The sequence below is a fragment of the Chiloscyllium punctatum genome, chromosome 15 (genome assembly GCF_047496795.1).
Source record: "Chiloscyllium punctatum isolate Juve2018m chromosome 15, sChiPun1.3, whole genome shotgun sequence".
Classification (NCBI taxonomy): Eukaryota; Metazoa; Chordata; class Chondrichthyes; order Orectolobiformes; family Hemiscylliidae; genus Chiloscyllium; species Chiloscyllium punctatum.
Genome location: NC_092753.1, coordinates 63,522,320 through 63,534,769, shown reverse-complemented (window position 1 = coordinate 63,534,769; position 12,450 = coordinate 63,522,320). Strand labels below are relative to the sequence as shown.

At 41.5% G+C, this 12,450-nt stretch overlaps 1 protein-coding gene across 1 annotated transcript in view; it reads right to left on the bottom strand.

Annotated features, from left to right (window-relative positions):
• The window catches only part of cfap91 (cilia and flagella associated protein 91), a 94,245-nt gene that overhangs the window by 25,434 nt on the left and 56,361 nt on the right, over positions 1-12,450 (bottom strand). The window contains exons 9-10 of the mRNA XM_072585303.1: positions 7,985-8,167; positions 2,783-2,922 (exon numbers count right to left, since the gene is read on the bottom strand). Of these exons, the coding sequence (XP_072441404.1) occupies positions 2,783-2,922; positions 7,985-8,167 (323 nt within the window). The remainder of the gene's footprint in view (positions 1-2,782; positions 2,923-7,984; positions 8,168-12,450) is intronic.

The following is a 12,450-nucleotide window of genomic DNA, read 5'->3' as shown; positions in this document are numbered from 1 at the left end:
GAAGCTGTCTAGGACAGGTATCCTTGCAGTCAGCATTACAGTGAAGCAGACTGGGAAGAGTGCTTTGTAAAGAAGCTATGCCAGGGAAATGCCAACCAATCAAGGTTTTGCCCCCAATTCAATTGATTGTAGTTTTGCTAGGACTCCTTGATGCCACACTTAGTCAAACACTGTCTTGACGTCACTCGACCTCAATTTGGGAATATCGTTTTCAGCCATGCTGAAACCAAGGCTGTAAGGAGGTCAGGAGCTGAGTAGCCTGGAGGAACCCAAACTGGAACTCACTGAGCAGGTAGTCACTTAGTAGGTGTTGCTTGTTAGCACCTTTGATGGCACCTTCCATCACTATTTGTCCTTCTTTTTGTGTACAGGACATACCTGGGCAATTTTCTACATTGTTGAGTAGATGCCAGTGTTGAAGCTGTACTAGAACAGCTTGGCTAGAGGTGTAGAGAGCAGCAGGTCAAGCAGCATCAAAGGAGAAGGAGAATCGACCTTTCGGGCATTATGCCCAAAACGTTGATTCTCCTTCTCCTTTGATGCTGCCTGATCTGCTGCGCTTTTCCAGCAACACATTTTTAAGCTTTGATCCCCAGCATCTGCAGTCCTCACTTTCTCCTTGGCTAGAGGTGTGCCAAGTTCTGGAACACAAGTCTTCAGTATTATTGCAGGCACTTAATAGATTATTGAAAATGGACAGCTGGCCATGAGAGCACTGTTACAACGAGCTTTGAGAAACAGTATCTCAAGCAAAATATAAATGCAACAGGATGTTCACAGTTCTTGAATAGTTCTATCATTGAAAATCAGTAGCCTTCCCTCAGCCATTCTATAACTTCTGGAATAATGGGGAGTAACAGCACAAGATCAGACAAGAACACTCACTTGCAGGACAGGCACTTAGGAATACTTAGGATGCCTAAAATGGGCAAATGTATGGAAATCAGGGGGAGGGGGGGTGTTAATCTGAATCAAAACTTGATATAGCCCCTCTTGCTCTTTTAATGTGATAGATTTGTTCCCTTGGTTCTCCCCCATACCCCTTTCCCTCTTCCTACACCCTCTCAGTGGCTGGCTCCTGAATAGAACATTGCCCTTCATAATTTGAATTTGTGGAGAGTATAGCATATTGTCACAAACATGTCTTTAAAGTGATCTTTGCAGCAAATCTCCACTCTGGGAGGTGTAGGTAGGATGGGCTGAATACAATCATAGAAACAGACACTACATCCATATCAACCAGGAATTCTAAACTGAACTTGTCCCATTTGCCTGCATTTTCTTTTAATTATTTTCCTCTAAAGTCATATCCCTCTAAACCCTTCCTATCCATGTACCTGTCCAGCTATAATTTAAATGTTGTAATTCTACCTACATCTAGCACTTTCTCTAGTAGCTCATTCCATATACACACATCTGTGAAAATATTGCCTCCAGATTTATTTTAAATCTTTCCCCTCTCACCTTAAACCTATGCCCTCTAGTTTTGGACTGCCCTACCCTGGGGAAAAGAGCTAGACAATTCACCTTATCTATGCCCCTCATTACTTTATAAACCTCTCTAAGGCCATCCCTCAGACTCCTACGCTCCAGGGGAAAGAAGTCCAAGCCTATCCAGCCTCTACCTATAACTTAAACCCTCCAGTTTCAGTAACATTCTTGTAAATCCTTTTTACACCCTTTCCAGTTTTACCCACCACATCTTCCTATAGCCGGGCAATAAGAATTGTATGCAGTACTCCAAATGTTGCCTTATCAATGTCTTGTATATGATGTCCGACTCTCACTGATGAAGGCAAAAGTGCCAAACACCTTCTTCACCATCCTGTTTACCTGTGATGCCACTTTCGAGGAACTATGTACCTGCACGCCTGGGTCTCTCTGTGTGACAAGATGGCCTTACCATTAACTGTGAGAGTCCTGCCCTAGTTTGTTTTACCAAAATGCAACACTTCGCATTTATCTGAATCAAACTCCATCTGCCATTCCTCGGCCCACTAGCCCAGTTGAACAAGATCCTGTTGTACTCTTAGAAAACCTTCTTCACTGTTCACTATATCATGAATTTTAGCATTATTGCAAACTCACTAACCATGCCTCCTATTTATTTATTCAAATTGTTTACATAAATGACGAACAACAGTGGACCCAGCATTGATCCTTGCAGCACATTCTGGTTTCAGGCCTGCAGTCTGAACAACAACTCTCTACTGCCACTCACTCTCTCCTACAGTCAAGCTCTGGAACTATTGCTCCCATAGCTATGCAAACCATTTTATATGTTCTTCCCATCATTGTTAGCAGAAACCTTAAAAAAAGCTACTAGCAACTCAACATAATGTTTGCGTCAACTTAGCATCAGCACACAGGTCAAATGTACCTCAGCTGCAACCTATTGTTAGCATTTTAAATAGCCCAGAACAGGACCCATTGTGTGTTCGGTATTGCTTCAGGAGTGAATAAGGATGACAGTTGCTGGACTTTCATTAGTCAATCTGTGCATTGCATTAGCCTGTTGAAGATAGAATGGGCTAGAAATGGCTAATTATGAATAAATTGCATTGTCAGTCAGTCGGGTAGATATAACCTATTTGGGTAAGATTATGCAGACAGTGACACCTTCCAGCTGTAGTTCCAAACAAGTGTGTTCCAATCATTTTTAACAGGATATGACATCAGTATTAACTATTATTTTACTCATATATTTCTCTAAATTTATAAACCAAAATTCAAAAACAAAAGCCAGCAATTTCTATGACTCTATTTATTCATGAACATATACCTTGTGAATTTTAGCAAGCTCCATCTCTCTTCGTGCAGCATAATTCAAAGTGCCATCTTTTGTTGTTTTTTTTGGTCTCTGAATTCGTATTCGTGGTTGAGTGACAAAATCTGGTAGAGTTTCCTCTAATTCTAATATACCTAAAAAAAAATTGAAAGCTTAAAAGAAGTCTAAAGACAATTTTAAGTTGTAAAAATCCCTTTCAATTTTTTAAAAGAGGAACTTGCTTGCATAAGTATACTTTAGTGTAACTTTTATAATCACAGATTAGACCACAAAACATATGCTCTGATCTGGTTCAGGACCAGAAAGCTTCTTCTTTACAATAAGCAAAGTTTGATATTTTGGATACTTACTAAGAAAACAAAAGCACAAAATTTTGGAAAAAAATCAAACTAACTGTTACTATGCAAAGTTACAACAGCCAGACAATCCACAATATTATACACTGGGTGGAATCTTACAGGGGCCTGAGCAATATTGGCTGTGATGGGATTTGTGGCAGAATTGTACAAGAAGTCAGGCAAGACTTATCTCAACATTGGGACAACTCATTGTATCTTTTATGCATTTGCTGAGCGGTGAGGCGAGTTTCTTGTTACATAGCAGCAAGTTGCCAAAGAACAGGGATTATTATAGCTTGTTAAATGCCTGATTAAAGCCACAACTTGCCTCATTAATTTTCAGCTTTCTATCTTACCAAATGTGGCAAAATTTTCCACAAGTAAGTCAGAGCAGAACCTGGTGATTTCAGCTTGCCACTTGCTCCAAAGGACTTTCATGTTGAACACTGGGCACAAACATCTCATAGAAACAGAGTAAACACAAACAGTAATAGTCCAGTCAGTCTTCAAGCCCACTCCACTGTTCAACATGATTATGTTGATCATCTAACTCAGTACCCTGTTTCTGCTTTCTCTCCATATCTTTTGGCCCTTTAGCCCTGAGAGCTATACCTAACTCATTCTTGAAAACATTCAATGCGTTGTTCTCAAATGCTTTGTGTGGCAGAGAATTCCTCAGGCTCACCATTCTCTCTGGGTAAAAAATATCACATCTCAGTCCTAACTGGTTTACCTCATACCCCTAGACTATGATCCCTTGATCTGGACTCTCCATTCATCAGGATCCTGAGATTTGTACTAACTAGTCCATTTAGAATTTTATAGGCATTTTATATAGCATTCCTTCCTAGCATTTCCTCACCTTGCCTTTGTGCATTGTGTCCCCACAGCCAGAGAAAACAGGCACATCTTCTCCTGTTTTTCCTTGCTATTTAGATCAGTTACATAACCAGGAAGCTTAACATGGTTGTCAGTAGTCCTCAGCTGAAAATGTGTTGCTGGAAAAGCGCAGGTCAGGCAGCATCGAAGGAACAGAAGAATCGACGTTTCGGGTATAAGCCCTTCTTCAGGCTGCGCTTTTCCAGCAACACATTTTCAGCTCTGATCTCCAGCATCTGCAGTCCTCACTTTCTCCTGTCAGCAGTCCTCAGTCAAGGGAGATAGCCTTCAGTCAGGGCTCACGATACAGTAGCCAACAACAGGGGCTTGGACATGGTCAATCAGCTGCTTGGGGTAGTCAAAGCCAGGTTGCTCTCCATGTAAGGGATGAGAAGCCAAACATCTGGCAGTCCTCCACCTGTCTTGACTCTTTCTGCTGTTTTCCTACTGGAATAAGGATAGCAGAATAATAAGGGAGATAGAGGTGGGAGATACAGGTGCATGTAGGGATGTGTCCTAAGCAAATGAGTAGACAGTGCAGAGAGCATGCAGCATTAGTGGTATCAGAGATTGGGATTGGTGACACTGAGCAAGGAATGATGTTGCAGGCAATAGTAAGATAAGTATAAAATGAGCCCAGATGGAAGTGGGTATAGTTGCAGGGATAGAGTGAAAAGTGTACTGGAAAAAAGTTATGGCATACGCTGGAGAAGTGCAGAAGGTCATCGACCTTCTCCATACATTGCTGTGCATTCCTCCAGATAGCTGAAACTGCACAGGTTACTTCAGACATGGTCCATTGCCTCCTTTGCTGGTGCTGGGACAAAAGGATGGTCCAGCCTGTGCACTACTCCATCCAGCAGGAACTACCCTGTCTGCAAAGTAAGGACCAAATTTCCTTGACTGCCAAGACAGGAGAAACTAAGAAAACACACAAAATCATGCGGCAAAAAAAAACCTCCATTAAAAATCTCAATGCAACTCACGCTTAGGCAATAAAACATAAGAATCAGCCCAAAGTTTCTACTCCAAAGTCCAGAAACAACATGAGATAAATATGGGTAACAGACAACCAGTGATCAAACATCCAACAGAACAAATTAAATAGCAAATGCAATAATGTCAGATCCTCAAAAACCTCAAAACATTTGAGATATTGTGGGTCATTAAATCTTTACAAAGGATTCCAAATTCTTCACTTTCAAATGTCTAGCTTCAGAAATCTCTCCAAAGCCTAATCTTTGTGGACATCAATACCCCTTAGAATAATTGATTCATCCAGTACAGAACAGCCCCATTGAATCTACATCAACAAAAAAATTCAATCTATATTACCTTCCAGCACTTAGACCATAGCCATGTATGTGATGACATTTCAAGTGCTGATCAAAGCATTTTTTTAAAATTAAGATTTCCCACCTCAACTACCCTCTCAATCAGTCTATTTCAGATTCTCGCCACACTGAGTAAAAAAATATTTTCCTCAAATCCCCTCTAATCCTCCTGCTTTTCACTTTAAGGTAATACCTCTTTGTTAATGACTCTTCAATGAATGCAAACAGCTGCTTATCGTTTATTTTCTCCTGGATTCACTCATCTGCATTCTAGAAGCAACACAATTCCAATAAATGCTCAGACAATAGGTTTTGCCCCTGGGTTTTCCTGAACTTCAATCATTTTCAGTTGCCTCTACCAAATACTACTCGTGAGCTTCCTTGACCCCACTTTCAGCTGTGTATTATTAACTCATGGGCTTCTACTGAGACCCCACAGTTTCAAGAGCTTTTCCTGAGCTTTAAGCCAACATAGCAACACCTACTGGTGCCCAGCACTTCTCCAAGCCTTAACTACATGGGTTGCTCTTCAGAGGGTCAGTGTGGACTTGTTGGGCCGAAGGGCCTATTTCCACACTGTAGGGAATCTAATCTATAAAATGGTTTCTGGGACTTCTTCCCAACAACAGAGAGCTAATGATCTTAGCTACCATCTCAGCAGCTCATCTAACAACAGCACCTTTCTAGCATGGTGCTTATTCCTCTGCTTCTGGCTCTCTCTCTCTCTCTCTGAATAAGATCCTTTTAGTAAGGTTTGAACTATTCTGAGTGACCTATTGAAATTTTTCTAACAAGCCTCACAGTACAATTGGACACACAAAAATAGATTTCATTACACAACTTTGTACTGTTCATTTGTACAAAGTCGAAAAATGGGTTGTGCTTTGTGCTCTCTCCCACACTGAAATAAGATGATGAGGGCATTTAATTAATAAAGACGGCAGCAGAAAAGTACATGCGACATTTCTGCCTCACCCCAAGTTAATTCCATGGAAGGAATACCCTTGAGTAACATTCCTGTGCCACCACCAATTCAGGCCTATAAATGAGCAATTAGCATATATTTAAGGGCTTCATTCCACTGTCACTGATATTACTCCGGCCTGTTTTGTTGTGGGCTCCTGCAGTTGGGTGGAGGCTCGTTAAAAGACGCATTGTACCTGAACTAGGTTATGAGATATTGAACGCCACCCCGTATCCTTACTGATGGCACCCATCCATTTCCCCCTTTAACCCCAACTGCGATCTCCATCCCTGGACCTACACATATCAACACTGACCTGAACCTGGGTCCCTCCTCAGTTCAAAACTTCAGATAGTTACCAGAAAGTCACCACTTCCTTAGTGATGCTGCTGAGTACAGCAGAGCCTCTGGCTACAGATTGGCTGGCAGCTATAGGTGAGGGATCCCATTCTATGAACCTTGATCGCAGGAGAATGCCAGCCAGTGGTCTGTTAAGTGTCTGAGTAGGAGAAGGTGCAATAGACCAAGGGTAACCACTATCCCATATTTCACAGGTTAGTCCTCAAATTTTCCAATTTGTCCTGGGCCACACTTTTGCTCCTTGAGATGCCACTCTCTTGAATTTCTCTGGACAGTGACTTGGAGATTGCTAGTGTTTCCTTTTGCTAATGCCTGAGCATCTTTGGTGCATTTGCATGTGCACTGCTGCTGTGTATGCAGAGCCCACTCCACTTATCCAACAGGAGCAGGGGACTGGTAGTCTGGAAGCAGGCCTGAGTACTTGGGGGGACAGTTAGGTAGAGAGGCTATTGATTAAGTGAGGGCAGGGGTTTTGGGAAAAGGTGTTGCTGGAGTGAGTGTGGCAAGTGGGTTCTGGAAGAGAATTTCTGAATGGGAGGTTGTAAGGAATGGTTGAGAGGCTTCTGTATGTGTTTGTTGGGAGAGAGGAGTTAGACAGAGATATGTGTTTATATGCAGAGGAGTAGTGAGAAGCATCTGGGATCAAAGTAGAGCTATGAAATAGCATGCATTGGCTCATCAAGGTTTTGGGACAGAATATTGCATACTTTTGTACAGTATATGGGCAATTCTTTTTGGGTTTCTTTGCATCTGATTTAAAAGTTGTTCCCTCTGACCTCCCTGTCTCCCCTACAGGTCTTGCTCCCTCCCTGCTCCTGTCCTGAGCAACATCTCACAAGAAACCAATCTTTACTTCAGACTCTGGTCTCAGCCAGCTTTCATGATCCCTGTTGTCTCTACAAGATTTCACCCCTTGTCTTTGGCAATTACATTTGATGAAAACTGGAATAATTTTTAAACTAATTTATGAGGGATTATTTCAGTGAAAACTTGTATGCAATCTAGCTTCCACGGTACAAGTAGCATGTACCTATAATGCTTCCCAAGATTCACCTTCATATCAACCATGGTTATGCAGCAACAAGATACCAACCTCTCTTAGTTAAAATGGATAAAGTTTTATTTCCAAATATAAGGGTTAATACTGAAGAATGTTTTGTGGACTAAAGGCAGTACAAAGAGATTTGGAACTCATTGTAATTTTTATAAAATGATTGTATTGTGTATAGTTGAAGATTGCCTGTTGGATATTCAGCTGACAAAGAAACCCAAAACAGACTGCAAATTATACAATTTGGTAGTTTCTGTAGCACTAAATTACCATTAAGCGTGGAAAGAAAATGACTTTTTACAATGAAACATTCTGCATTCTGGTCTGGAAACCGGCCATTTCGAGAGACTGGTGCATAAACTTGTGATCCATAATTGGCATAGTCCTGGATGCAGTTACGCCGCTCAAGCTTCCCTTCCACATTTCTTCTTTTAGCTGTTAATTTTCTTATTTCTGTAAGTACATTTGTTAAAATGTTAATGCATACCGGTGTACATGTTTATATAAAACTTTTATAGTTAAGTAATATTCAGGCCACACAAGTGCCAGGCAAAAATCATCTCCAACAAGACAGAATCCAACCATTATCCCTTGAGATATAATGGCATCACCATTCACTAGCAACATCCTGTTGTAGAAACTGAACTGAACGAACCATTCAAATATTATGGTTAAAGATGCTGGGAATTCTACAATGAGAAATTAACCTGTCGCCCTAGTGTGTCACCACAATCTACAAGGCACACATCAGGAGTGTGATAGAATAATCTCTACTTTTCTGGATGGATTCTTCAAACTATGCTCAAGAAGCTTGACATCATCCAGGTCAAAGCAGCCCACTTGATTGGCACCTAATCCACACCCTCAACATTCACACCCTTTCCCATCGAGGCACAGTGACAGCAGTTTGTACCACCTACAGGATACATTGCAGTAACACCTTAACTCTCTCTAGACAACATCTTCAAAACCTGTGACTTCTACCACCCAGAACAACAAGACAACCAGATGCATGGGAACACCGCCAACTACATGATTCCATTCAAATTACATACCATCCTTATTTGCAATTAAATTGCCTTCACTGTCAATGGGTCAGAATCCTGAAACTCTCTTCTCAACAACAATGTGGGGATCTCTACAGTCCAAGAACTGAAACAGTTTAAGGAGTGAGATTATCACCACCTTTTCTAGGGCAATTAGGGATGGGTTAGGGCAGAAAGTGATGCCCACATTCCGTTACTGAATTTTAAAAAATATTCAATTATTAAACTTTGATAAGTAGAATTTAACATATGTAAAACTGCACTGAATGGGAAAGCTGGTAGTGGGTCAGGAGTCTGCAATTAAAGCAGGCTTTACCATGGTTCATCAATTCAGCCACTACAATAGCATCCATCTTTTAAGTTCCCAATCTAATCAGGGGAGGTCCACGAGGAATGGTCTATCAAATCTTTCAAAGGAAGGATTTCTAATGAAAGGACCCTTGGTTGTTAGAAGAGTCATGAGAGACTTGAAAATTTAACTTTGTTTCTTTCTCCACAAATGCAGCCAGATCTGTTGATTTTTTTTTCCAGCATTTTGTTTCTATTATGTTAAAATGGCTGACTTGTATTTAGATTCCAAAGGCTGCTGCGATCGAAGAAATGGAAAAGAAATTTGTGAAGACTTACCCCTGCCTCGTACTACAACTGCTTTGCTTCCTCCCTCCACCTCAAAATCCCCAGGTCTCTGATTCTTACCTGGAGGTCCTGTTCAGAGTCTGAGAAACTGAAAAGTAATGACCTTCCTAGAATTCTGCAGACAAAACACTTCTCAAACCATGCAGCTGCATTCATTCCTCAATTACATTTCCTCTAATCTTTGCATTATTTCACAAATGTGTGTCACAGCCAGTCAACATAAATGTTGGCCTTCACTCCTATCCACACAATCCATTTGTCACATTCACAAGCTTCTGCTTTCTGTCTTTACATTAGAACACAATTCTAGGCTGAGACAGAAAATCAGGACAGGAAATGAGAAGGAGGCGTACTTTCAGGTTGGCACCTTTACAGCCATGGAAAATGCATTCCCACCTGTTCAATGGGAAGCAGGTCCTGTTCCAGGCACAGCAGATAATGACTTGCCATGAAAACATAAGACTTCTGAAGAACTTGTGCTCTCACATGTTGAGTGAATTGACTCTTTGTCCACCTGCACAGGTACTGTTGAGGTTTTGCTTCTTTTGAGCCATACCTCTGTAAGCATCCCTCTGGAGTAGCGTGTTGTTGAGGAGAAGGCAGCTCGTGCTGTGTTGGCTCTCCTCTTATGTCTCAATAGAGATAGTTAGCACTGCTTGAGCCAATGCCATGTTGCAGTGAAGGCTGGCAACAAGGAATGTAGATCAAGTTGAGTGAAATCCAAGATAGGTGAACTGACTTTCAACAGTTTACAACGTCTCCATCAGTGAAAGTACAACCTCTGAAGAATTGCTCTGAGCAGTCTCCTAGGCATGGCCGCAGGTATTCAGTTTTGCTATTTGAAGATTCCCGTCTGTCACATTCACTCAAGAATGATGTCTCTCCCCCCCCATCGCGTTCTCTCAGCTGGGCTCTCACTAGTTCTCAGCAACTTGAAAGACTCATGCACTGCCTTTTAAATCCAGACTGCTCGGTTAAACTAAATTCTAAGTTAATTGGGATTTAAATATTTTAAATCACTTCCTTGACAGCTTCACAGATGTTCCCAATCCACCCAGGTTAAATCTGGAAATGGGAGGGATCTAGTCAGGCTCCCAACCATAACTCATTATTTTTAGGGATTTAAACATCCAAGACTCTTTCTATCCACTTTCCACCTTCCATCACCCCTTGACAGTTAGAATTCTGTCTTCAGAATCATAGAACCATCTTCTCATCAATTCTTGTGCCATCACCAAAATGGTCCCAGTGTAATTTTGGTTCTTTTCCCAAAATTAATTCAAAAGATACCAACTCCCCAAATCAGCAATATCTAATTCAACAATTATGTAGTATGAAACATTTTGTATGACTAGTTGAACCTACTTTTATGGTGTCCTGACTTCACACAGAAAATGGAAGCTTAGTAAATTTCATTATCTCCTTGTTTCTCTTGAATTCTTATTTCATGCTCTGATCTGCATCAGACACAACCTATAGCTAACATTCGTAGTTTCACCTCACCATTAAATGCTTAGCACTGCTGCAAGTCTCACACCCTTGTCTCATACACTTAACTATTCAATCATGAGAGCCGCATCACCCAAACAGATTGCATCACACTTCCCTTTCTCTTGCGGGACAAGTTGACTCAACCAGAGGCAGCAGGAGCTCATCAGTGGGGGAGAGGACCAGGTGCAGGGCTCTTCCCTCATGAAAGAGACAATTGGTACCATCATTGAAGCAGCCATGGATGAAGTTGCATACAACAGTGGAGCTGAAACCATTGAAGATGACAGTATCCTCAGACTTAACCCTCTTTCTCACCTCTGTTTTCTTTTTAGCATATCTCTGAATTTTTACCTTCTTGCCTCACCACAGCCTTACCCTTCTACTCTTTTCTTTTCAGTTATCAAAAATAACCAGTGGTGGAATAGCAGGAGGTACAAGAACAGCAAATCAATGATAAAGAAGAAAATTTATCAATAGTTCTCACACTTGCAGCGATCAACACAGATAGTGACACTGCGTGAACTTCAGAGGTTGGCTTCTAGGGGTATAGGCATATGATAGACATTGGGCACTATTGACCTTCAGACAATCGGAGACAAGAGTGCTGTAGGTGCCAGCTCACAAGGGTGAGGTTCTACACAAATTCTTCTGCAGAGATCTCAGAGGAGGACTTCACTGGGGCAATTAACATAAGGTGGCTGATGGCTACACACAATTACATCTTGGCATTTGGTAAGTGATGATTAGAACCAGGTGGATCTCATTAATGAGATTCTTGATTAGCCCAGGTTAACAACCCCAATCATGAAAGTCTTGGTTGACAAATATAACTATGAGATTAGAATCTCCTCAGTTAAGGACTAACACCAGGCTGGCTGGCTACAGCCGGTGTACTGTGCACTAGAAAATAAAGGGTGATGAGACACCAGTCTCTGTGTACTTATTTCAGTGGCAATGGGAGAAAATGGGATGGGCCTGAAGAATATTAGTTTGCAATTGTTGTCTTAGAGTTGGTGTAAACAGTTCTGGTGTTGTGCAACTATTTGGGAATCTTGACCCAGTTGGCCCTGCTGTTGAAGTTTGGGCCCAGTATGTCGAAAGAATGCAATATTTCTTCTGGGCAAGTGACATTGGGGCAGACGAAAAGCAACGAGTAATCTCTCTGACTGTGTGGACCCACTGCATTTTCAGTTATAAGGAGCTTAACTTCCCCTGAGGCACCAGAGACTAAAACCTTCCAAGAGTTGACAGAGTTGGTTAAGGAATATTATGACCCCAAACCTCCTCTAATCCTGAGACACTATCTGTTTTATTACAGAACCCGGGGAATGCCTTTGACGGGATTACATTGACTGGCAGAGGCACATGATTTTGGGTAAACACTGAATGAGATGCTGAGACACCATTGGTTTGTGGGAATAATGACATAGTCATGTAGAAGTACCTATAGATGAAGCCCAACTTGATTTCCAACAGGTGCAGTAGCTGGTCTTGTCATTAGAAAATATAGCAAGGGGAGTATGGGGACTGCTAGAGCATCCCAAATGGAAGTGAACACCCTCA